General features: G+C 46.1%; 1 protein-coding gene across 2 annotated transcripts in view; it reads right to left on the bottom strand.

The window, feature by feature from the left end:
* PI4K2B (phosphatidylinositol 4-kinase type 2 beta) overlaps positions 1-22,871 on the bottom strand; it is a 36,989-nt gene extending 14,118 nt beyond the window's left edge. For both annotated transcript variants that reach the window (XR_008630341.1, XM_055140612.1), the window contains exons 1-6: positions 22,409-22,871; positions 13,213-13,349; positions 10,175-10,375; positions 8,863-8,994; positions 6,616-6,769; positions 5,283-5,338 (exon numbers count right to left, since the gene is read on the bottom strand). Coding sequence is in view for 1 of the 2 variants with exons in the window: in XM_055140612.1 (XP_054996587.1) it covers positions 5,283-5,338; positions 6,616-6,769; positions 8,863-8,994; positions 10,175-10,375; positions 13,213-13,349; positions 22,409-22,691 (963 nt within the window). In the remaining variant the exon portion in view is untranslated. The remainder of the gene's footprint in view (positions 1-5,282; positions 5,339-6,615; positions 6,770-8,862; positions 8,995-10,174; positions 10,376-13,212; positions 13,350-22,408) is intronic.
* Between the last annotated feature and the right edge of the window lie 4,803 nt (positions 22,872-27,674).

Raw genomic sequence — 27,674 nt, 5'->3', positions numbered from 1 at the left:
TGGGGCCAGCAGCCGCTGTTATTTTTCCCATTCCTGGCAATCTGGAGTCCCCTCTCAACCTTCACTGTCTAAGTCCGTGAGTAACATCCTGGCTATCTCAAACACAATAGGCCAATAGGCCACTAGTCGCTTCCAAGTTCACCAAAATACTAATGAACACAAGAAGCTGTAGAAGCCCAATATGAAAGATCACATTCTCCGAAAGCTTCACTGGAGGCCTCACATAAGGAACAGAGGAACACCTGAGAGGAAGGACAAGTTCTAGAAGGGGAAAATAAAAAGGCGACCACCATCAACCAAGCTCATCCAGAATCCTCTCTTGTAACAAGAGGGAAAAGTGATAGTGTACTGGAATACAACCGCAACCACATGAAGGAACTGTGGGATAGGTATAGAATAAATTAAAGGAGGACATGAAAGAAACAGTGAAATGGACAGCCAAGAAAATACAGGAAGAAATGAGAGCAGAAATTAAAAAACTACAAAAAGAAGTGTCACAAATAAAGGATTTGGTAGATGAAATAAAAAACTCAGTGGGTGCCTGTAGGATGACATTACTTTGTCCTTCCCCCCCCCCTCCCCGCCTTGCCACAAGGAGCTCATCCAGGTTTTTCCCAGAGTTTAGGCTTACCTCAGTCAACCCATCACCTCAGTCAACCCATCAAGGTGTTCCCGAGTCACTCCCATCCCTTTAAACAAAGCTGTAATCACTTCTCTTATGCTCTCTTCCCCAAAACAGTTAATCAGCTTTCCCCCTTATCTGACTCTGTTAATTTGTAAGGTCAGACCTTCCTAGGACACTGAACTTTATAAGTTAATATTGAATATTGTAACACTGAATATTATAATATTGCCTTTCTCTCCTCCTTATGCCTTTTCAATAATTTACTTTAAAGCAATGTCCTTTTTGTATAGACACAAGAAGACAATATTATGCTTTTGTAACTTGGGACTTAATTGGCTTTGAATATTATTCATTCCCAGGCATCTGCTTTCTCCACTTAAGCCTCAGTTGCCCTCAGTTCCTAGCACCCCAAAAGCGGGGTCACGACGAGGAACGGGATAGATCCAGGGCAAGCGGTGAGTTATGTGCTACCCTGGCATCAAGATGGGCCTGGCCAAAGTGCCTAATTCATAACTATAAGTTAAGAGCTTGATCATAGACAAATGCTGTCATGATCCAAAAGTAATGATGAGACTAAAACCCTGCTAGGGATAGGAAAGACTAATCTGGCCTGAGCACTGTAGTCTGAGATCGAGATGGCCCCAGGAGAGCAATTCTATAAGCTTTAATGCGTTTCTTATTGTGTCCATACAAAATCATTAATATTATGAATGGTTATATGTTTCCTGGATGAGAGGAGAAACACACTCATGGGACTCCGCTCATGGGACTCCGCCCTTGGGTGGATCCTCCTGCTGAAAGAGAATCAGTCCTAAGAGAAGCATCCTCTGAGGGAAAGGAACCTTACCCCTATTGATTGTGACCACACCTATGTGTAAGCCCCAAACCCCTCATGCTGGGGGGATTTAACTAGGCTGTAAGAGTGGGTTGGGGGGGAGATCCAGAGAGAGATCCAGAGCCAGGAGAGAAGCAGAGAGAATGAAATAAACTGACCGAGCAACCAGTTTGGCCTTCTTCCTTCCGTCACCTGCCCTTGACTAACAGCCACACACAGCAGTTCCAGAGCACCGAAAGCGGGCGGTGAGACAGAGCTGCTCGGCGTGCTTTAGTTTTTTAGAGGTGCCCTCAACAGTAGAATGGCTACAGCTGAAGACAGAATCAGTGAGCTTAGAGAAAGTCTACAGGCAATAACAAACAATGGAAAGAGACCTCAAAATAGCTCTAGGGAGAATCAGAGTCCTAGGGGATGATTGAGAGAATTAACATTGTCAAAACGGCAATACTACCCAAAGCATTGTACAGATTCAATGCAATCCCTATAAGGATACCCATGACATTCTTCAAAGAAATGGAGCAAACACTCCTGAAATTCATATGGAACAATAAGCCCCCACAAATAGCGAAGGCAATTCTTGGGAAAAAGAAGATGGGAGGCATGGCCTTCCCCAACCTCAAACTGTACTACAAAGCAGTAATAATCAATACAGTATGGTACTGGAACAAAGGCAGAGCTGCAGACCAATGGAACAGGGTTGAATATCCTGACACACACCCTCAAATATATGATCATCTAATCTTTGATAAGGCAGTAAGAAATGTGAAGTGGAGCAAGGAAAACCTCTTTACCAAATGGTGCTGGCAAAACTGGACAGCTAACTGGACATGCAGAAAAATGGGCTCAGACCTCTACGTAACACCATGTACAAAAGTTAGACCAAAATGGATTAAAGACCTCAACATCAGAGCAGAATCTATCAGGTACATTGAAGAAAAGGTTGGCAAAACCATTCATGACATTGAAGCTAAAGGTATCTTCAAAGATAACACGCCACTGACCAAGCAAGTGGAAACAGAGATAAACAATTTGGACTATCTTAAACTAAGAAGCTTCTGCATCTCAAAAGAAACAGTGACCAAAACACAAAGACAGTCTACAGAATGGGAAAGGATATTCACCCAATACCCATCCAATAAGGGGTTGATATCAAGGATATGTAAGGCACTGGTCGAACTCTACAAGAAGAAAACATCCAACCCCATCAGAAAATGGGGCGATGAAATGAACAGAAACTTTCTCAGAGAATAAATCCAAACAACTAAAAGGCTCATGAAAAAAATGCTCTTCATCACTAATCACCAGAGAGATACAGATCAAAACAACTATGAGATACCACCTCACACTGCAGACTGGCCCACATCCAAAAGAACAGAAGCAATGGTTATTGGAGAGGATGTGGGGAGAAAGGGACTCCCCCTCTCTTATGGTGGGAATGCCTACTGGTTCAGCCCTTTTGGAAAACAGTATGGACAATTCTCAAAAAATTAGAAATTGAGCTTCCATTTGATCCAGCAATACCACTCCTGGGAATATATTCTGGAGAGGCAAAAAAGTGTAGTAGAAATGACATCTGCACTTATATGTTCATTGCAGCACTGTTTATAATAGCCAAAATCTGGAGAAACCCCGAGTGCCCAAAAACAGATGACTGGTTAAAGAAACTTTGGTACATCTACACAGTGGAATACTATGCAGCTGTTAGAAAAGATGAAGTCATGAAATTTGCATATAAGTGGAAAAACATGGAAAGTATCATGTTAAGTGTAATGAGTCAGAAAGAGAGGAACAGACATAAAAACATTACACTCATCTGTGGAACATAAGTAACAGAATGGGAGATTAACACCCGAGAGTAGTAGAGTAAGGGCCAGGAGGTCTGACCCACAGCTTGGAAACCGGCCTCACATGCTGAGGGAAAAGGCAGCTCAGATAGAGAAGGGAACACCAAGTAGAGGATGTTGGGAGGACTCATTCAGGTTGAAAGATGCGTGCTGAAAGTAGACTATAGACCGAACATGATGGCCACGCAATACCTCTATTGCAAACTACAACACCCACAAGGAGAGAGAACAAAAGGGAATGCCCTGCTGCAGAGGCGGGGTGGTGGGGCATGGGGTGTGGGTGGTGGGAGGGTTACTGGGAACACTGGTGGAGGAGAATGGGCACTGGTGGAGGGATGGGTTAACAATCATTGTATGACTGAAATGCAAACACAAAAGTTTGTAAGTTTGTAACTGTACCTCACTGATTCACTAATTAAAAAAAAATCTTGATTTACAAAGTTATTCGTTAAACAGCTTTTTGAAGCATTTAGTGTTTCAACACCACCAGTGTGACTCTTCTTCCACCAATATCCTGTTTTCCTCCCAATGGCAGTTTTAAATTTCTTTTATCAACATTAAGAAGTGCCAGTGTGGGGCTGGAGCAATAACGCAACGGGTAGGGTGTTTGCCTTGCACGCAGCCGACCCAGGTTCAATTCCCAGCATCCCACATGGTCCCCTGAGCACCGCCAGAGGTAATTCCTGAGTGCAGCCAGGAGTAACCCCTGTGCATCGCTGGGTGTGACCCGAAAAATAAAAAAAAGAAGGGCCAGTGTGTGTGTGGGGTGGGGGGAGCAGCTAGATACCCGGCCCATAGGTACCAACTTTTTAAGTGAATCCAGAATAACACTTTTAAGTGATGAGATGGGATCAAGAGGAAGCTAGTTTTGGAGAAATTATTATTTTGTGGTAGGGGGGCCACACGTGGCCATTGCTCACTCCTGGCACTTTACTCAGAGATCATTCCCGGCAGGCTCAGAGGACCAGATGGGGTGCAGGGATGGAACCTGCATCAGCCATGTGCAAGGAAAACATTCTACCTGCTGTAGTATAGCTCCTGGCCCAGGAAATGATCATCTTGAATAACTAAATGTAGATTACTTTATTTAATATTTATTTATTTATATTTTGCTTTTTGGGTCACACCCAGCAATGCACAGGGGTTACTCCTGGCTCTGTGCTCAGGAATTACTCCTGGCAGTACTCGGGAGACCATATGGGATGCTGGGAATTGAACCTGGTCCGCTGCGTGCAAGACAAATGCCCTCCCCGCTGTCCGCTGTGCTATCACTGCAGACCCTAGACTGCTTTAAATAAGCAAATCTCAACAAAATATCTCCAATTCAGTTATTTATTTTGGGAGGAGCTCTTCTTGTTGAACCTCGACCAGCTGGCGCAAGACTCTCTACTGCTCGGGCCCAGTGGCGGTCCTAGAGGGGACTAGCCCAACGCTGCTCCAGGCCGCGCTTGACAGTGCTCCTGGGAGCACACAGTGCGGGGGATCTACAGAGCACACACCTGACCCTGTGGACTCTCTCTAGGCACCTTGAAATTTAAACTGATTAGTCAAAGACCTAAAATCGATCATTCTGGTAGTATGAAGGGTTTTATGCACAGTGTAACAAGTAGAAAGTGTTCTATAAGTAGAACACTTTTTATAAAAAAAATTTTTTAGAATGATACTTTTTTAAAAAAGTTTGATGGATATAATTCACAGGTAAAGCACACGTTCCATTTATTAACTAACACTATTAACTGATATGAGTCACAAGAATCATAACTAACTGAACTAGTAAAACTAAAAACCAATCAACCAAAAAAAAAAAAACCATAGACTTTATTAGGGAAAAGGAAAGGCAGTTCTACAACGAATTTCCCAAGTACCGAAAAAGTATTGAGTTAGTATCATTCTTTGAGCCTCAGGCAACATAAAATTAAATAAAGAATTATACAAATATATAGTATGTGTATGAGTATTAAATCTAAAATGTTCTTACCTGAGTATTAAGCTCCTGCTTCTCATATTTGATTAACCAATTATCGTTTCCCCTGTCTTTCAAAGCAAAACAAAACAAAATCGGTCATTTCTTTTTTTATGAATATCATAATTTACTATCAAGGGGAGATACTTCAATTAATCTTGACTTTCAAAACCTTCACTGATTATCTCTGGCAAATGTCTACAGACTATAGGCTCCAATTCAACACTGACGGACTAAAACACAGTCATAAATGTCAGCTAACATTTACTAAGCATTTATTCTGCACCAGACAGCCCTGTGTTTAAACATACAGTAATTTAGTTTTCCAAATAACGGGTCTGAGATACTACAACTGTTATCGAGAACTATTAAACCAAGTAATGCTAATCAGAGATAACCTCTTATTGGGGGCCAGCGCAACAGTATAGCAGGTAGGGTGTTTGCCTTGTACACAGCTGACCTGAATTCATTTCCTGGCACCCCATAAAGATCCCCCAAGCCCACTAGGAGTTATCCCTGAGTGCGGAGCCAAGAGCAAACCCTGAGCACCATCAGGTGTGGCCCCCAAACAAAACAAACAAAAAAACCAAAAAACTTTTCCTCCCTGTAGTTACCCAGCAAATCCCTGGGCAGGCCTGTAAAGAAGTAATGTATGTGCTACATTCATTTGGAAATTAACCTAATGCCATATTAGGTTAAAAAGGTAAATAAATCCAGAAAAGTATGTAATGCCTTTTTAAAAACTAATACAAATGAGCAAACATTCTGGAATAATGCTCCTCGACCATCATAATGCATGAGAATCACCCGGAGGGCTTGTTAAGACACGGACTAGGGCCTGTATTTGTAGAGTTTCCACTTCAAAGTGCCTGTGAAGATTCTGGCAAGTTCTTTCTTAGACAAGTCCCCACATACTTCTGGGTTGAACGGTCCTGGGAACCACATCGGAGCCACTGATTATTGGTATCATCACTCCCGCCCAGCACATAACCATTGGTCTAATGCTTTTAAAGTTGACGTTAACCGAACATCAAAGCGACCATCTAAAATGAGTCCAAACCATCAAGTTTTCATTTGTTTCACTATACAGGTAACATGGCTAATAACTGGGTTTGCCCAGAAATCCCCACAGTGAGTAAGAAGTGATGTCTGTCTTTTGGGCTAGGGTCTGCAGAGTTAGAATCTCCCGCAGAGCATCTGTTCTGCCCAGGAAACTCCAAGTCACCACTCTGTTTCTACGGCAGGAAGAAATTCAGTCTCAATGCTGGGGCATCAAAATTTTATGTCTTTGATTTGGTTGACGAGACGAATATCCTTTGAAAACTCACAAGAGTTGAGTGAACAATACCTGTGTTTCTGATGATGTAATCCAAAACCACCAATCTTTCAAACTGTGACTGAAACTGTTTCCTAGTATTCTCAGGCAAAGGGTCAGCTTCAAACTTCCTCAGCCAATATTCGGCCTCCTTGTAACCTTCCACAAATAACTGAAAGGAACCAACCTACAATTGTAAGAACACAGAAAAGTAGATATCAACAGTCTCATTTCTCAGCAGTAGCACTATATATATATATACATATATATATATATATATATATATATATATATATTCTATAAGGGGAGTTAGAGAGACAGTCCAGCAGGTAAGGGGACTTGCTTGCATGAGGCTGACAGATTCAATCACAGGCATCCCATAGGTGACTCCCTGAGCACTACCAGGAGTAATTTCTTTCTTTCTTTTTTTTTTTCTTTTTGGGTCACACCTGGCAACACACAGGAGTCACTCCTGGCTCTGCACTCAGGAATCACCCCTGGCGGTGCTCAGAGGACCATACGGGATACTGGGAATCGAACCTGGGTTGGCCGCATGTAAGGCAAACGCCCTATCCGCTGTGCTATCGCTCCAGCCCCCAGGAGTAATTTCTGAGTGCAGAGTCAGACCCAGGAATAATTCCTGAGCCCCACCAGGTGTGCTTCCCCACTCCCCATTCTCCCCTCCCCCGCAAAAAAAAACCTTTCTAAAACTTACAAATAATAATAAAAACCTACCAAATGCATTAAAAGTTCTCTCCTTGAAGATGTATTCATTTTAAGGCAAACTCCCTGTCCGCTGTGCTATCACTGCGGCCGCAGGTATATCTATTTTAAAAGGTGGTTGCAGGTATGGGAAGTGGTCCCAGCGGCCCAGCACCTGCCCAGCACGTGCAGGGCCCAAGTCACAGTCCCCAGCACCTACGCTCCCCTGGCATAGCCTGGTGCTCTGGTCCCTGGAGCACGAATCACCAGGCCTGAGGGCTAATCTTCTCCCCTGTCACCATCCCCTGCACCATTGGGTATGGCCCCTCTAAAGAAATCTAAACTAAAAGCTATTTAGCACTAAAATGAGTAGTTATTCACACCGAACAACTTACGGAGGAAGAAAAGACAACGTTAAACAGCTCACAACCCACAGATAATAGGTCACTCAGACATACAGATAATCACCACCAGAAAAAAAACTTTCTTCTCTGAACATTTCTGTTCTTGGCATAAAATGTTAATAATGCCTGCAGGTTTCTTCTAAAGCACTTATAATTATGTTCGAGTAGCCATAAATTTAGAAATAATAATCTTTCTTTAATCACACTCATATCAACATATTAAAGGAGCAACAGGCCTTGGGGCAATGTCCAAACTCTCTGCTGCCTTCGAGTACAACTTAAAAAATGTCCAGTTAAGTGCATTTGTTCATCTAGATAAGTGTATAGCTGCAACAAAATAACAAGACCATAGGTCAAGTATATTTGATGATGAGATATAAATGTATTGAATGCCCTTTGCTCTTTTCTAGACTGCCCTCCTCACCCTTATTTAGCTGCTAATCATCCTGTCAGTTTATTTGAAAGTGAAAAGAAAAAAAATCCAGTGTAGTTAGTAAACTAGTACACTATAGTTCCAGTTGCAATTACTTGTCGGCTGTAAGAACCATCAGTAGCATCAGCTAAGAGACCAACTGCTTGACATGAATTTCTTTCTATTACCCTAACATCAACCGCAAAGATTTTTTTTTTAATTGTTGCTTTACTTTTTGGGGGGGCTGCTACACCCCGAAGAACTCAGGGGCTACTCCTGGATCAGTGCTCACGCCTGCTCAGGGCACCATGGAGTGCTGGGCAGCCAACCTGAGGCCCCAGCCTGTTGAACTCTCTCTCCAGCGTAAGAGATCAGACTCACCAGGCCTCTTTCCTAGAAACTGGGGTTTGGAGAGTAAAGAACTTGCCTGGGCCTTGGGAGACAGGCCGAGAATAAAACTTAGGCCTCACTCTTGTCCTGTACTTTCAGCCACAGCTTTATAAAGTCTGACGTGCCACCCCCAGTTGGAGATACTCCCCCCTCTCTGACCTGGGTTACTAACCTGGGTTACTAACCCTCTTCTTTCCTCACTGGCTCCCTGAGCTTCATCAGCTAATTGCTTCATCAGAGGCATTGCAATTACTTTTTGGCTGTTAGTTCCTTGAAGATGAAGAGACTGATAGCCACAGATCACAGCACAAAGCCGAACAAAGGAGCTAAGGTAAAAAACACTAAACTATGTCCCGAATAAAACTCACTTACCTTAGGAGGAAGTCCAATGCGATGAAATTTCCTACCCACTTTGGGCACCTTCTGTAAAGCATACCTCTTGCCTCTTGATTTTGCACGGTCAATTGCGCTATAATTAAATGTCTCACTGACAAGCCAAACCACCTAGAAATTTAGGTAAGAAAGAGTAGTTACTAGAAATCCCATTATAACATTTCTATTCTACTATATCATAAAACTTTTTTGTTTTTGGGTCACACGCAGTGAAACGTGTGGGTGACTCCTGGCTCTGCACTAAGAAACTATTCCTGGAGAAGCTCAGGTGGCCAAATGGGATGCTGGGGATCAACCTGATTAGCTGCTTGCAAGGCAAGCGCCCTACCTGCTGTGCTATCGCTCCAGCTCCTACCATGAAACATTAATGCTGTAAATCAGAAAAGTTTATTCTGAGACTAAATAAACACCCTAGAGAATCTAAAATTGAAAGGCTAAAGGCTTTGGTCAAGTCAGTATAAATGGCACATTAGGCTTTTTGAGAGAAGCAGTCAAAGATTTGCCAGAGGAAAAAAGGAAGTGATCGCTGTGAAATGTAGAGCTAGGATGGAATGAATATTCAAGTTAAGTCTTCATGGGAAAATGTATAAAGGCTAAACAGAAAACCAGTCTTCTAGGATAACATCTGCTGTCCAGGGTCTGTAGCGATAGCACAGCGGGTAGGGCGTTTGCCTTGCACGCGGCCAACCCGGGTTCTAATCCCAGCATCCCATATGGTCTCCTGAGCACCGCCAGGGGCAATTCCTGAGTGAAGAGCCAGGAGTAACCCCTGTGCATCGCCGGGTGTGACCCAAAAACAAAAACCAAACAAACAAACAAAAAAACATCTGCTGTCCTGCCTTCCTGAGAATTATAAATCCTGACCCTTCTCTATCTTCTATTTGCTCTTTCTCCTCTGTCCTACCATCTTAGCTCCCAAGAGCAAGACATTCTGAGGGTCTATACAAAGCACCTCATGAGTTCCTAACGACTCTAGAGAACTGGAAAATGGGGCTCCCCTTCAACTCTGTCACTAGAGACATCCCGGCACAAGAGAGCAGCTCAGCGGGCTGGAGCATTAGCAATGTGCTGTGTGCAAGAGGCCCAGATGTGATTCCTCAGTACCACCAGTACCTCTGGGGGCAACTCCTGAGCAGCACTGAGTTGGAAGTAGCACCCTCCTGCCCCCCCGCCCCCAGCACTGCTGGGTGTGGCCCGAAAGTCAACAAAAAAGAAAAAGAAACATGACTAAGTGTTCACACAGATGCCAGCCGTGAACCAGAAAGGCATAGCTAAAACTCTTCTCCTTTACCCTGGTTTTCGGCACAATGCCCAGGTGGAGCTTCTCGTCGACCAGGGAGGCGGCGACTTCGGACAGGTAGCCCTGGTTGGGGAGCAGGCAGCCCCGGCCGAAGCAGCAGGGGCAGCAGACCTTGTGCACGTATTTGGTCCATTTGGGATTCAGGTTTCCGTAAGGTTCCTCCGACTTGGGCTTAAACACCCCAAGAACTGCCTGTACCAAAAAAAGTAGGAGTTTCATTAGACTTTTAATATAACAACAGCAAGCAATTTTTACATTCAGAACACTCTTTCGCCATTGCTTTGGTGTGGAGGCCCCACCCGGCAGTGCTCAGAGCTGACTCCTGGCTCTGCGCTCAGGGATTATTCCTCGAAGGACTTGGGGTATCATACGGGGTGCTGGGACTGGACCCGGGCCGACCAGGCGCAAGGTAAGCAACCCACCCACTGTACTATTGCTCCAGCTCTTTTTCGACTTCTTTTCACCACGGATTTGGATGTAACTCTTAAATACCAAGCGGTTTAATAACAATCACATCCTTCCATTCAGTATCAGTCAACAATCACAAACCTATTCTCCTCCGGGCTCTGGGAGACCTGGGCGAAGGTGAGGCGGGAGCTGAGACCAGGGTCCAAGACTCTAGTCTAGGTCCACTTTGACTGACTGACCTGCTATTTTATCACCAAGCTGATCTTCAAATATTTAAAAACCACCAAGCCTAGCACTGTTATTATTCAAGATCTTATAAGTAAACAAATTATGTCTATTTGTTTATTCCCCACTGGAGGTCCATCCTAACTGGGCAGGGATTGTGTTCGGGCTGATCTGAGTATGTACTCAGATACATACTAGGAGGCATTTAAGTAACCATTCACATATTTCATGACAAAAGGCAGTCTTGAAATACAAAGTTAAGGACAGGCTCCAACAACCACCTGTGTGCTCAGATTCTCTTACCTCGGGCTTCTTTTCTGCCTTTCCCATTTTCATTAGGGTAACCAGATTTGTAAGGGACAGTTTCACACGTACTTTGCCCCCCACACCACACCCACCATAAATGTCCCAAGGACCCCTCCCCTGGTAAACTCTCCAGTCATGATGCCTCTGGCCATCTGTGGTTCATCTAAGTTTCTTTCTTTTTTTTTTTTCGGGGGGGGCGGTGTCGGGGGGTACACTGGCTGGTGGTCTGGGCTTTCTCCTGGCTCTGTACTCAGGGACCATTTCTGGCGATTCGGAGGATGACATACGGGGTGACAGGGATCAAACCACGGCTGGCTGCAGGCAAGGCAAATGCCCAACCCACTGTACTATCTCTCCGGCCCTAACACTATCTTCTTTACATCCCACATATGAGGGAGAGCTTTTTTAATTGCGGAGGTGGTGACAACTACATAATTACAGATTAAAGCAGAATTCCTGAAATTTCATAAAATTATAGATAAGTTGATAATTTTGGTTTTTTTTCAAAAACTATGATTTTTTTTAAGAGATAAATTTGAAAACTTAACTTCATGAATAGTCCCATTTGTGCTTGTTTGAAGGCCATGCCAGCAGTGCTCAGGGTCACTCCTGTCATACTCAGGGGGACCATGCAGTGCCAAAGATCACACCATGGCTCTGGCTCCTGTGTGCAAAGTATGCTCTCCTACCCTTTCGATCTACTCGCATATTTCTGGTGGTTTTTTTTTTTTTTTTTTTTTTTTTGCTTTTTGGGTCACACCCGGCAATGCACAGGGGTTACTCCTGGCTCATGCACTCAGGAATCACCCTTGGCGGTGCTCAGGGGACCATATGGGATGCTGGGATTTGAACTCGGGTCGGCCTCGTGCAAGGCAAACACCCTACCCACTGTGCTATCACTCCAGCCCCACATATTTCTGTTTTTAAAGAAAAGAATGGCTGCCTGGCCTCCCAGGTCCATCCACCTTGACCCTTGACTATCTTTTTTAATTAACCAATTTTATTTTTAAATTATTTGGTTTTGTTTTGGGCCACATGTAGTGGTGCTGAGGGCTCAGTCCTGGCTCGGCATTCAGGGATCACTCCTGGCCAGTGCTTGGGACAACAGATTTGGTGCCTGGGATCAAACCCAGGTCAGATGCATGCAAGGCAAGCACCTTAGCTGCTGTAGTATCTCGTCAGCCCAATTAACCTATTCTAAATAAACTCTCTCCTCTCAAGAATATAGTTTGTTCTTGGAGGTCTAAAAGTTTATAACCTTTATTATTGGGCTCTTAAGATATATTATTATGTATTATACATATATTAAATTAGCTGCTGGAACTATCCTTTGATAATAAAATCTTATAGTTTTAAGCATATACTTTATAATACAACAAAGCCTAAATTAGTAATGAAAAAAGTTTCACCAAAAATCTTAATTAAGAAATCAAGCTGAAGATTGAGATTGATGTTACCTACATATAAATCTCAAACACTTAAAACACAGTTTCAATCTTTGCAAATTAAGTACTAATATAGTTGTAATCTTAAAAAAATAAACTATTGGTTTAACAACAGTCACAAAGCTTTAAAAATAATAATACTGATTTTCTCTTTTCTGCTCCAGAATTATGCTTTGATTTATTTCATTTTGTCACATCATAATCCTTCAAACTTGAATTTCCAGGCCTCTTCTTTGGTAATGCTAGAAAACACAAAAATATTATTCCAAGGGCAAACAAACCTTCGGAATAATATTAAACAATTTTGGAACTTCAAATATTCACTCATCTTGGTTGCTACTGTTAAAGACTTACTGAAAGGTAAGGACTTTTGAATATAAATTCAATAAACCTAGTATCACGTTGAGTGTCCAATAAATGCTTGAAACCACATAAAATAATAGAGCATAAAACTGGCTTAAAGTGAATATACCTCTATTTCTAAGTAGTAGAGTGCTAAGTAAAAAACAAACTGACCTTTATTTTTGAAAAGAGGGTGCAATCAGATTTATTAGGAAAATATCTTCAGAAACTCATAATGACTTCACATTTAAAATAGTTTTCCAAACTTTCTGTTTATATATAGTAGATCTGTGAAAATCTCACCCTCTTAGGATCCTTCACAAAGTAACTTCCACTGGAACCTTGAGAGATTCTTTCTGGGAAAACGCCAAATTCTATTGCTTGCTCTGCTTTCAATATGACAGCAGCAAAGTCTGCGTCATCCGAGAATGTATTCAACTCTGCATCAAGAAAGTGAATGTCAGTGTGGAACAGGAAGCAGCAGCCAGGCCAGCTGTAAGACAGGGTCACTTTAGTCAGAGGCATTGGGGCATTGGGATGGAAGAAACACCCACTCCTGGGAGTTTCAGTCGCTCTGACCCCCCCCCCCCCAGCCTCACTTTTGTTTAGCTCTAAGACATAATAACAGACGAAAGGCAACACCCCTGTTTATTGAAATAATCGCGCTAACACCTCAAATTACTTGAAAGTCTCTTCTCATAATTTTGCTCTCCATCCCAATGCCAAATGCATCGTCCTGGGTCAGACCTGTCATTATTAAGAAACCTCTCCAAACATTCCACTTACAGCAACTTTGACCTTCCTAGTTAAATTAACACCCCAAGCCACCCCAATTCCTCCACCCCTAGGGCCTACAGACCTACTAATCTACCAAGCTGTTGCTGGTTTTTACATGTACCCCCTCCCTCTTCAGTCCTTACCTCTCCCCCCGACCAGCCTCACCCATGGTCAGTCATCACAGTCATCACGCTTCCTCTCTCTCCTGTGGCATGGGCACCTGAAGACTGCCCAGCTCGTGGCTACCCTGGATCCATCTAGCTGAATTAGATTAGACAATCATGGACCAGTCTGGTCTCACTTAAAATCCAGGGGAGTCTGTAAGATGCTTGCCTTGCAAGCAGCCGACCCAGGGTTCGACCCCCAGCACCCTGTAGAGTCCCCCAAGCACCTCTAGAAGTGATCCCTGAGAAGAGAGCCAGGAGTAAACCCTGAGCACTGTTGGTGAGGCCTTAAAACGAAGGAAATAAAATCCACCCCACTCCAGGATCAGGGTGCTGGCTAAGCGGGAGGAGAGAGACCATGTCTCGCATGTGTGAGGCCCCAGCACAAATTCCAATGAAATATAACACATGACACACATGACTCAACCCCATGATCATATGCCCTGCAGTTGCTCAGAAGGCATTATGCCCTGTTATGAATTACGTGTATGCCCCTGCCATCAACTATTATTTTTGGCCACACCCAGCAGCACTCAGGGTTTACGCCCAGCTCTCCTGTCAGGCATGGGGTGCCAGGGACAGAACATGGGTCAGCCGCATGCAAGGCAAGCGCCCTACTTGCTGTACTATCGCTCCAGCCCTGCACGAACTCTCCTGAGCCCCTACACCCCAGAGTGATTGCTAACAAGAGACAGGGGCGTTGGGAGACACTCCGCTCCAGAGGACATGGCGGGGGGTGTCCCAAGGTGAGATTAGTGCTCAGCACCCACTTCCCCATCCTCTGAGGACACAGTGACTGCAAGAGATGCCCCAAGAATTGGCACTTGGCTCTTGGACTTCCCACCTCCAGGACTGTAAAATAATAAACGCTCCTGCTCCATACTCTTCTGGAAAGCTACCTCATACCCTGCTCCCTTCCTCAAATCCCCAACACCATCCTCCTCACCTCATTTCCTATTTCACCTCCTAAGAGGGGCAGAGCAAACGCTCATCAGTGCTCACACCACACCTGTACCCCAGGTGCACTGTCCAAGCACCAACTGGAAGCTCTCATGTGCCTCATCTCATCCCAACTGCTTCAGGTCATGCATTCTCAGCAACTGCTCCTGTGTCACTATTTCTTTCTCCTCCGAATGGATCATTTCTATCACCATACACAGCATGCTGTGATCTTCCTATCTCCCCCCCTCCCCTCCTCTTCCCCCTGTCTCATCTTAAACTTCTTAGAACTCCCAACAATGCCTTATATACTCTCCTCATTCCTTTTGCTCCACTTTCTAGCAAAAAGCCTCTCTGGTTCATTCCATTTACCAACTCAAATTGTTCTTCTCTCATTCTCTCTGGAACACATTTCCGTCAAGGCTGCTGTTGCAATCTCACACTAAAGTCTCACCACTGAAATGTTTTTGTGGGTTTTTTTTTTTTCTGTCATTTGTGTACATAGTGGCCTCCATAGTAGTTGGCCTCTGAACATATGTCCTTGGACCAACACCACCTGACCCTGCTGGTCACTCTCTCTGCCAAAGCCTCTCCAGATTCGGCTTCCTGGACGGCCGCATCTGCTGGTTCCTGGGCCTCACTGTGCGCCTCTTCAGTCTCCTTGCTGGCTCCCCCTCATCCTCCGGACTGCTGACCCTGGCAGTACTCCCTGCTCTGTTCACAATCTCTTCCCTTTATCAGTACTGATGACTCTCACATTTCTACCTCAAGCCTGGACCTCCGGCTGAAGCCCGGAGTACAGAACTCACCATCATCCCCACTTGGGTCATCAGTGGCAGCTGAAACTACCCAAAAGCCCATATTTCACCTTATGCGCCACTCTTTTGAGCACCCCTTAATTCCCGCATGCATGATTTCCGTTGCTGGCAACTCCAGAGCTTCTGGCTGTTCAGATCCAAATCCTTGGACTCATCCACAATTCCCTAACTCTTAGGCCCCGCACACCACCCATCGGCAGTTCTACCACCCACCTCACCAGCTCCATTCTTTCCACGGGTCCAGGGCACTATCAACTCTTGTCTGGATTACTGTAAGCGTCTCCTGGCCACTCTCCCTTTACTCTCAACAGTATACTGCTTTCTCTGAACTCGACAGAGACACAACAGCAGTGCTCTTAAAACAAAGTCAGACCCTTTGTACAGGCAAAGGTTTCCATCACAGAGAAAAAGCCTAAGTTCTAGGGTGGCCGCCAAGATCCCATCCAATCTCACTTGTCTCCACTTATTAATTTTCTGGCAAGGACGTATCACCTTACATATTGCATCAGTTATTTATTTTGTGGGCTCCAAGAAGACAAGGATTTCCTTCACTACCACATGCCCAGAACTTTTTCAGCTTCTGGAACATAATAAGCCCTCAATAAACACTTGTCAGAAAAATTAAGTCATCGTTCAAAGCACTAGACCAAAGATTATTCACATTTTGGAAAGCATCTAAATGCTGCCATAATGCATTGATTATTATGAAAATTCAGAATGCAATCTTCCCTTAATTAAAATTTTGCCTTAATCCTAGTAGAAATAAAACTAGTACTACTATTCTGAAATTTATGCTGAAAAAAATAAAAAAAACCACTACACAAAGGGCCACTGGGCATATATAACAGACTTTTATTTTTTTATTCTAAATTTATTTATTTTTTAATTAGTGAGGGTACAGTTACAGATTTATACATTTTCGTGCTAGTGTTTCCCTCATACAATGTTCGAGAAACCACCCCTTCACCAGTGCCCATTCTCCACCACCAATAAACCCAGCATCCCTCCCACCCCCCAATCCCATCTCTCCCCACCCCACCCTGCCTCTGTGGCAAGGTATTCCCTTTTGTTCTCTCTCTCCAATTGGGTGTTGTGGTTTGCAATAGGGGTGTTGAGTGGCCATTGTGTTAAGTCTCTAGTCTACTTTCAGCACGCATCACCCTTCCCCCGCGTGGCCTCCAACCACATTTTACTTGGTGTTCCCTTCTCTATCTGAGCTGCCTTTTCCCCAGAATGTGAGGCCAGCTTCCAAGCCATGGAGTCAACCATCTGGTACTTATTTCTACTATTCTTGGGTGTATAACAAACTTTTAAAAGAAAAAATAATCCCAGGTTTTAGTCACGTCTATAACATGCTAATTCCAAATCAGCTTTGCTAATTCCCTTGGAAATCTTCGAAAGTGAAGATTTTTGTCTTTTTGCTCACTGTGTATCTCTAGCAGCTGGAAATGCGATGTGTATTTTAAGGAGTTACTCAATATTTTACTAAGTAAATGAAGTATTATTTATGATCCAGAAAGTGTGAGCAATCATGGTCATTTGTTGAATGGCTTCCCTCCCCCCAAGTCAGGGCTCTGAATTAAAGTTATTTATCTCACCTTACCCCCCAATAATGTGCTCTCCATAAAGCCGGTGTATTTGGGTCAGGGAGTTAAACACTTTCAACAGCACATCACTCCCTTGTGCTCCTCCCTGGGTTTATTTGAAAACAAATACAGAAACTTCTTTTTCTAGAAACAAACCTGTGGTTTTGTTCACTGTCCTGAGCTGCCAGCTGGAGCAAAGCAAGTCTACTTCTCGCGGAGAAGCCACTTCAGATGGGTGGAGACCACTGCATGTCCCCCTGTCTCCTCTCCTCTCTGCCTCCTTCCCTATGGTGGGGCTTGGGGGCTTGTCAGCAAGCGACATGCCCACCTGTGTCATACCTCAGTTTTCCAGTGTCTCCTGGAAGCTTGCTCTCTGACCCTAAGCCACGCCGGCATCAAACAGGCATCTCTCAGTCCTAACTCTAGACCAGCATAAGCAGCGCTCTTCTGTACCAGACCCTGGTGGGCTGGCCGGAGCCGGGCAAACTGCTCAGAGTGAACCAGCTGGACTATTAGGCCGCTCTTGTTCCTTCCCCTGCTGCACTTGAGCAGCTACTTAGGAAACTATGTGCAGACATGACTACTAGGAGATGTCAGCAAACTGTTTTGGTGGGTCAGACTTTATGAGCTCATCATAGAGCCTGCCTTTGTTCCTCTCATAGAGCCCATGACCACATTCTGAATACTTAATTTAGTTTCAACCAATATTGGATCAGAAATATCACTATAAAAAAAAATCAACCAGGATGTCCTCAATCTCCTTAATTCATCACTTACTGAGCAATTCCTTTGGGTGAATTAGAAAATCTCCCACATAAAATGAGTCATTCTTTGAAGAAGGTTTGAATTTACCATTATAATCTAGAAAGTTACTTAGACTACAGGTGTCTACTATTTCATTACTTGATAAAAGGAAAGGCTACCTAGCATCTGTCTTAAAACAACAACAACAACAACAACAGACTTAAAACATTTCATTTAAAGGTACATTTGAGGCAGGAGAGATAGTACAGGGGTTAGGTGCTTGTCTTGCACACAGTCAACTGTGGTTCAAAAACTCCAGCATCACGTCCAGTGCTCTGAGCCTGCCAGGAGTGATCCTTAAGGGGAGAGCCAGGAGTGAGCCCTAAGGACCACCAGATGTGGCCTCAAAAAACAAAACAAAATGAAACAGAAAGGTACCTTTGGCCTTTAGCTTGGAGTTAAATCCACCCACCGTTGGACCACCTTAAGGCATATATGCTGTGGGGATAAGGTTTGAAGGCTTGTCAATCGGTTTTGTTTTAACAGAGGGGCAGGGTTAGCCCCCATCTCTCCCCTGCCAGTTAATAGCACTCTCACATCTTTTAAGGCATAAAAGATGGAGTTCTGATTTGTCTCAATATCAAATAATATTCAAATATTCTGAATTCTACCTTTGAGTACTCAATGGTCTATTCTAAAAGCATTTTTTTTAAAGCCTCTAAAGGCCTTCTGATCAAGTTCCATTCATATCGGGCTCTTCGCTTGCTTTCATCAGCAGTCCAACCCTGCCCTCCACCTAAATTTACACAGGCCTAAATTCCGGGAGGGGAGAAGTGCTCGTTTTGTTCTCTGATATATCCCAAGTGACTAAAACAATGTGTGGCACCTGCCAGGCCCTTAACAGCTTGAGAATTTTTGACTTCTTAAACTATTCTCAACCAGACCTAAGTATTATTACTGGCCCTTTCAGAAACTGGGCAGAGAAACACCATATAACCTTTTATATTTTAATTTTTATGCAAGTATACAAATACAAGGCAACTTACCAAGTTTATTTTATTATTATGGGGACCACCCCCGGCGGTGATCAGGCTCTGCACTCAAGGCTCACTCACTACTGCTGCTAGGGCTTGAGCGACCACATGGAGCGCCAGGGATGAGCCTGGGTTGTAGGCCACACACAAGGCTCCCCGCTATCTCCTGGGCCCCATCTTCTCTTCTGAAACAAACAGAATGAACACTTCCTCACTAGAGGGTCTGCGTTATGTTTTAGCCCTGGGTCAGAATCCTTTCTGAGAGCACTATCTTGCTGGCTCACACGCCTGGAGCTCTGAACCCAGCGCTGGGGTTTCCAAGGCATTTATCTTACTGGTCTCAAATCGGAAGCCACTTCCTCTGCTAGTCTTCCCCATCTAAGCACACTACCCTCACCACACTAACAGACAGCATGTACTGATAAACATACTTGCTTGCACTGTGGCATCTATGCCAATTTTAGAATTCTCTAACTATTCTTACAGGGCTCTCCAACAAAACTGATCAATGCTTCTGACTTTCATTTCCTGGTACCTTGGAGAAACAGATTCCTCTCTCCTCTTTAAAAAAAAAAAAAAAAAAAAAAAAAAGAGGGGCCGGAGCGATAGCACAGTGGGTAGGGCGTTTGCCTTGCACGCGGCCGACCCGGGTTCGATCCCCGGCATCCCATATGGTCCCCCAAGCACCGCCAGGAGTAATTCCTGAGTGTAAAGCCAGGAGTAACCCCTGAGCATCGCTGGGTGTGACCCAAAAAGCAAAAAAAAAAAAAAAAAAAGAATACAGGGCTGGGGACATGGCTCAGCACTAAAGCATAAACTCGTATGTGTTGAGACCATGGGCTCAATTCCTGACACCACACACACACAAAAGACCAAAAAAAATAATAATAATACTCGTGGGGGCTGGAGAAATAGAGCAGGTTAAGGTGCTTGCCTTGCATCTGTCCATCCAGGCTAGATGGTCCTTCAAGTCCCACAGGAAGTGATCCCTGAGTTCAGAGCCAGGAATAAACTGAGCATTGCCAGTTGTGGCACCAAAATAAAACAAATAGTACTCACTTCTTCCTAGGGATGGTTATGAATGCCGAAGCCATAGAACTATGCCCTGCACATACTACATACACATAGGTATTTTATCATCTTTATGAGTCTACAATTCACTGACTAAAATGACAACTAGAACAAGAAATGCCACTAATGCTACTTTGATATTAATCAAGCAGCATATTATGGTTAATGCAGGCTCTGGCCCTGGCTAAATGTCTTACTAAAGATAACATACATGTGACATTTTCCCACAGGCTAAAGTACACAGAGTTCCTGTTTGCACAAACAAAATAGATAGGGATCATATGTTACGTTAATATTAATCAAAACAGTAAGAGTTTCTGAAGGAGAGGCGGCTTCGTGGAGACTGGCTGGTAAAGAACAGAGAAAGTCAACGAACTCATTACAACGAACCTAAAAGTCTAGTTAAAAAATTACTCAATTACAAACGTTTGAGCAGACTAGTTTCAACATTGAAAAAACCATTTTTTACAATTCAAAACTATTTTAAAGTCCATTAAGAACAACAACAACAACAAAACACCCTCTACGCTAAACCCCAAAGTAATGCTTCTATTACAACATGGGGAACGCTAGGAAAACCCCCCATAAAGAAGTAGGCTCGGCTCTGGCTCTCACTTCCTCACACCTGCCTCTGGTCTAGGTCTGCGGTTGTCTCTTCCCAAGGGTAAGGGTGGGCACCCACACCCTGCTGTGCTGTCCTGAGCACAGGTGACAAACACAAGAGTTAAAGCAAACTCTCATCTGTGATGAAAGTTCGTTTCATGGGAAGGAATCCTAATTATCAACTGCATTCTCTTTTCTTGCTCCCTCTTTCACTTTTCCTGGCCTTACTGTTAACTAGTTTAGAAAGGTGCACCTCCACAGAACAATGTATTTTCAAAGTTTTAGGCTCTTTTAAAATCTAGGTCGAGGCTAAGAGATGGTCCCATATATTGGTTAGGGCCAATGTGTGCTCCTGACCCTCCTTTGATTCTGCACCACAAACAGGTTGCTCCCCTTCCCGCCCAACAGGAGGTCCCGGGGCACTGTAGGGGTTGACCTGGGAAGTGGCCTGGGTACCTCTGAGTGGCAGCTCATCCTTGGGCTCTTGAATCACCAGTGACGCCTCCAGATTTCCTAAGTACTGCTTGAGGGGAACCCGGTTCTCCAGAATAAGATCTAGGTACACAAAGTAAGGCAGCAGAAGGCAAGCCAGCCATAGGAATCTTAGCTGCTTCACACACCAAATACAAACGACGGGATGCAGTTAGGTGAATGAGGGTCGTCTGAGATCTGCATCCAATTTAATGTTTCTTCCGCTAAGTACTGGGCTGACCCTGGCTACTGTCCACACAGCAGTCGCTCACAGTACAACGCGGCCCACTGTACTGAGGGGTGGTATCCCATCAGGGAAAAGTCATTGACTGCACTGGCTTGAACACCTGGATAAAAATGTCACTGTATGGGGGCCAGAGATAGTACCGCGGGTTGGGCGTTTACCTTGCCCGGGGTCAAGCCACCAGGTTCAATCCCCTGCATCCCATACGGTGCCCGGAGAACTGCCTGGAGTAATGTTTAAGTGCAGAGCCAGGAGTATCCCCTGAGCATCGCAGGGTGTCACTCAAAACCAAACCAAACCAAACCAAAAAGTCACCGCACGGATGAGACGTGGCTTCAGTTCCCGGGCCCAAACACCAAGAAATCATTTTTATAACATTACATCGAAAAGTTGACGCACAGAACCCGCGCCTTTTACTGACCCACAAACTTCTACTTGCACAGGTGCGGGGCTTATAAACTGGCCGCAAGCGCCAAGGGCGGGCGCGGGGCGCCGTCTGCCAAGCCCGGGATCACCGGCTCTGGAGTCCTAGGACACCCTCAAGCACCCACCCAGGGCCCAACGGTGTACTCAAGTCGCAGGACACTCACGCCAACGACGGAATGGACAGCCTTTTCTGGGGGCTGCCTTCAAGCCTCCACCTGCCTGGCCTCGGCCTGGGACTCGTGCAGAACGCAGGCTGCGTGCCGACCCGGCTGCTAAAGACGCACTTGCCGAGGCCCGGGCACAGCAGCCGGGCCCGGACGCCCAGCCTGGCCGCTCCCTCGGGCTCACGTCACCGCCGGCAACACCGCCGCCACCGCTTCCGAACGCCCAACGCCAGCCCCAACGAGCGCGCACAACGAACCCCCTCGAGTCTCCGCGCCCGGGCGCCCGAGGCGGGGCTGCGGGACCCGAGTGAGGGACCACCTGGAGCCCCGGGCCCCGGACGACGGGCGTCCCCCGCGGGAGCAGGGGAGAAGGACCCCCCCACCCACAGTGTGGCGGGCCGCGAGCCGCCGGGCAGGGCGGGCACAGGCAGGCGCGGGAAGGGCCGCGCCGCTCGCACCTGAGACGTGGCCGCGCTCGGGGCGCGGGAGGCCGGGCGCGGGGCCGTGCGGCGCGGGCGGCGGCGGCAGCAGCAGGTCCTGGTCGCCCGAGCCGTGCAGGGAGGCCGCGTCGGGCTCCCCGGCGGCGTCCACCAGCCTCACGGCGCTCCCCGGGGCGCCATTCCGCGGGGGGGCCCAGGCGAGGCGCGGCAGCAGCGGCTCCAGCTCCTCCGAGTCCTCCTTGGGCTCCAGCTTGCCGCCGCCCGCCGAGGCCACGCTCGCCGCCTCCAAGGGCTCCGCCATGGCCTCCCCCACGGCGTCCCGAGCGGACAGTGGCTCAGAGAGGCGAGGCGCCCGGGTCTGGGGCGGGCATGGCGCGGGACCGGGCCGCGGGGCCGGGGACTGGCCACCTCACCACGGAACAGCAGCGCTCGGCGCCCGGCAGCGGGCGGCCTCGCCCCGCCCCCGCCCCCGCGCTCCGCCTCCACCGGGCACCCCGCTCCACCTGTTGCCCCGCCCCGCCGGTTGTCCCGCCCCGTCAGTTGGCTCTAGATTGCCCCGCCCCTCCGATTGTCCCCCCTCCCGTGAGTTACACCACCCTGCTGGTTGGCTCGCTCCCGGTCAATTGCCCCGCCCCCGACTGTTGCCCCGGCCCCTCAGATTGTTCCTCCCTCCGTCTGTTGCCCCGCCCCGCCGGTTGGATCGCCCCGCCCCCGTCAGTTGCCCCGCCCCGCCGGTTGTACCATCCTTCGTGGGTTGCCCCGCCCTGCCGGTTGTCCTACTCCCTCCTCCTCCCGCCTCCTCGGTTGCCCCGCCCACCGCCGCCGCCTGCCTCTCCCCACCTGCCGTGCCGGGCGGCAGTGGACGGGGCCACTTCCTTTCTCCGCCTTTCCAGTGAGACTCGCTGCAAGCACCCGAGGTTGATAAAAGCAATGGCACCGTGCAAAGTTCCACTTCTTGCTTGGGATGCCACCGTCCAACCTAGATAGGTGTCTCCTCCCGCACAATTCCCATAGTTGATCACAGTCCGCACCTGTGTGATTGCCTGTGTGATTTTCTAAGAAGTCCACGACAGCTGGGTCCTTGTCATTTGATGGGACGAAATTGGTAGTTGTGGATTTACTTTTCTTCTCGCAACAATGCACATAGAATGTTACCGATTCTTTTCATCTTTCCGAAAGGTCGTTTTTAGGCACCATTAAATTTCTGTTTGTATCTTTAACTTAAAAAAAATTCTTAATCGTACTCTTTGTTTCCATCTTCTTACTTAACTGAGGGTTGCTCTTCTCTCCAGTTGCCTAAGAAGACTATGTTTGATGCTGGACGTTTCTCTTTTTAAATATGTTTTATTTATCTATTTATTGGTTTTGGGGCCACACCCAGCAACGCTCAGGGGTTACCCCTGACTCTGCACTCAGGGAGCAATACTGGTGGTGCTTGGAGTACCAATGGGATGCTGATGATCAAATCCGGGTCTGCCGCTTGCAAGGCGAACACCCTACTCACTCTACTATCACTCTGACCCCTTAAATATTTAAAGCTATGCATTTCCCTCTAAACCCTGCTTTGTCTGAATTCCACGAGTATTTTTCACTCGAGCAAATCGATGAGCAATGGGATGATAGTATGACAGTATGACATATGCTGTGCTTTTATATTCACTCCATTCAAAATAGTTTTGAATTTCCCCATGCAATGTCTTTTTCTCCTCATTTCTCCCCACCTCCCCTTATGTTGTCACTGCAATCACCAGGCAACATACTTCTAGGCATCCCTTGAACTGTTGGTTGTGGTACTCGCACAGTGCTCAGAAGATGGTGGGTGTGTGGGATGCCTTGGGATTTGTATACTTTAGTTATGATATCTGCCATAGAGGCAGGGAGGGGATGGGTAGGGAACAGAGGGAAACTGGAGACACTGGTGGCAGGAAACATACACTGATGAAGGAATGGGTATTAGAACATTCTATGAAAAATCAAGTCATGCACAACTTTGTAACTGTGTATCTCACACTGATTCAGTATTTTTAATATATATATATGAAATAAAAACTTAAATACGTTCTTTAAAAAATTATGCTGGCTGGGGTCAGTGAGATAGTACAGCAGCTAAGGGGCTTGCCTTGCACGCACTCAACCTGTATTTGATCCCTAGAACCTTGTATGGTCTCCTGAGCACTTCCAGGACTGATCCTTGAGCACAGACCCAGGAGTAAACCCTGAGCACAGCCATGTGTGGTACAAAAACCAACCAACCAAACAAACAAACAAAAAAGAATGATTCTGGCTATAAGTTCCTTATAGATGACCATTAAAATTTTGAGGGAAGTTCCTACCACCCCTATTTTTTAAGTATTTTTATCATGAATGAATGTTGGATCTCATTGAAAGCTTTCTCTGAATAAACTGATATGATCATGTAATTTTTATCTTTCCTTTTATTAATGGGACTGGAGAGATAGCACAGCGGGTAAGGGCATTTGCCTTGCACATGGCCAACCCGGGTTCGATTCCTCCGTCCCTCTCAGAGTCCGGCAAGCTACTGAGAATATCTCGCCCGCACAGCAGAGGCTGGCAAGCTACCTGTGGCGTATTCACTATGCCAAAAACAGTTACAAGTCTCACAATGGATACGTTACTGGTGCCCACTCGAGCAAATCGATGAATAACGGGATGACAGTGCTACAGTGCTACAGTTATGATATTTGTCACACATGGTTGCAGTGCACTGGCAATCACACGCTTTGTTGTAGCCTAGGGAAGCCCAAACAGTACACCCATTGGTTCAGGAACACAAGTGGGCATGTTGGAGCAATGCCAGGGATCAAACTCCTGACCTCACAGACTTGTAAGGCAGTCGTTTTTGCCTCTGAGTTTTCCCTGGGTCCTGGAGTTTTTGCTTTGCTTTATTTTGTTTTACTATCTGAGGGATTGAATTCAGGGATACCATACAAATGAGGCATGTGTTCTCTGCACTGTATCCTTGTTCTGATGCACTTCTTTTTTGCATTTGTTTGCTCTGGGTGATCCTCAGCCTAGGTATATGGGCCTTCTGTTCAAGGCTGTGATGAAGTTCTGCTCAGATCTTGTATTGCTGGGAGTCTCCAGGGGGGATATTCTGAGGCCTGGAGCATGAAAAGCATATACTTCAGCCCTTTGAGCTATCTCCCCAGGCCCTGATTTACTTCAATTGTATTATTAAATTTTCAAATATTTGGGGGATTTTCTAGAATTGGTACTGATTTCTAATTTAATTCTATTTTCACTTGAGATGATACATTAAAATGTCAACCTTTGCAAATGTAGAGGTTTATCTCATAACCCAGTATGTTACCCACCTTGGTAAACTGTGGGCACTAAAAAAAAAGAATGTGTAGGGATCAGGGAGATAACTCAGTGAGCCAGAACACATGCCATGGATGCATGAAGTTCCAAGTTTGATCCCCCGTATCCCATGACTCCCTCAAAACTGCTGAGTGTAGCTCTGGTGCTATCCCATACCATAAGGCCTGACACTACACATTTATGGATCCAGGCATTACACATCAGGCCCACACTGCTGAATAAAGCGTCACTAGGAGAAACCTCCAGCTTCCCTGAGCACTGCTAGGGAGCCTCCCCCAAATGGGGAGCCATATTGTATCTGGAGGAGGCTTTATTGGCTCAGCGCAGCTGCTTTGCAAACTGAAGGTCATGAGTTCCATCATTGGTGCCCTTACCTGTGCCTGGTATGATGTTGGCAGCTCTCCTGTCCATGACCCTCTATGCCACAAGTGATTTTCTGGCACCATCACAGTCGGGTGCATGTAGCACTGCAACTAAAGGGGTGGAACTCCCCAGAGAGCAGTGAAAGGAAAAGATGTTGCTACACTATGCCAAGAAGGGCATCAACAAGTGAAACCAACACAGCAACCCATCCAGAGGACAGCTGAAAGAATGTGTGAGCACAGCCACAGGAGTGCACACCATGGGAAGACTAGCCAAGTGTGTGGGAACTGCAACCCTTGACAAGCATCACAACTAAATATGCATGACCCCTGGGTGTAGCATCAACAATAGAGGGACAAGAAAGGGAAGGAATTAAAACATAAACTAAGGGCTGGCCCAAACATATTGAATTATCTGAATGGCAAGGATGGTCAATTGAATTCCTTGGTCTATATTTTCTGCTTGTCCTAACTCTTCTCTCACTACTACACTTGATTAGTCTTAAAACAAAAAGGTTTAGGGGGTGTGGTGCCACCAGCAAATCAACCGGTACCCGTGGGGCAAGTGCATCATCAGCCTATTAGTGCCTTCAGACTTTCTGATAACACCCAAAATTGCCGCTGTGCCTCTGGCCGGACTCCGACAACTCCGGGAAACTTTTCCTAGAAATTAAAACAGCCAAAAGTTAGGTATGTGGGAGCCACGCCCACAAACCACCTCCAGCGCAGCTATACAAGTTCATTTATCAGCCTTACTTCAGAGACCCATAAATAAATTCCAAAAGAGATCAAAAGCCGCGGTTAATCTTGGACCTGAGCAAAGCTGAAGAGATCAGGGTAAATTGAAAGGGGAGGGTGAGTGGGTCAGCCTGGTGCTTGCCCAGGCAAAACCTGGGAAGCCACTTGCTTCCACAATCCAAAAGCGCTGTCATGCCCCTGGCTGGACTCCACCATCTCAGGATGGACTTCACTGAGATATTAACCTGTTGAAAATTAGTATACGTGGGTTTTTGTGGCTGAAATCTCCAGGCTTTCTCAGGGGTCAGGATGGGTTACCTTCCCTGACCTCCCTGTATTTTCAGAAGTCTTGGCAGTCACATCCACACCCCAAAGCTACCACATTGTTAAAAAGACCATTCTAGCCTTACTGTCCCGATAAAAATACCAAATGCCCTGCAGGTAGGGCGTTTGCCTTGCGCATGGCCAACCCGGGTTTCATTCCTCTGTCCCTCTTGGAGAGCCCGGCAAGCTACTCAGAGTATCCCACCCGCATGCAGAGCCTGGCAAGATACCTGTGGCGTATTGGATATGCCAAAATACAGTAATAAGTCTCACAATGGAGACGTTACTGGTGCCCGCTTGAGTAAATTGATGAACAACGGGATGAGAGTGCTACGAGAATGTGAGTGCTATAGTGCCATGAACAAACATGATGACCTCTTAATACCTGTATTGCAAACCATAATGCACAAAAGGAGAGAGAGAAAGAACAGTGCCTGCTGTAGAGGCAGGTAAGAGGGGGGAGGGGAGGGAGGGTGTTGGGGAATGGTGGGAGGGAAACCGGGGACATAGGTGGTGGG

This window comes from Sorex araneus, chromosome 5, assembly GCF_027595985.1.
Source record: "Sorex araneus isolate mSorAra2 chromosome 5, mSorAra2.pri, whole genome shotgun sequence".
NCBI lineage: Eukaryota > Metazoa > Chordata > Mammalia > Eulipotyphla > Soricidae > Sorex > Sorex araneus.
Note: the sequence above shows the minus strand (reverse complement) of the source record. Positions and strands in the feature narration are given on the sequence as shown.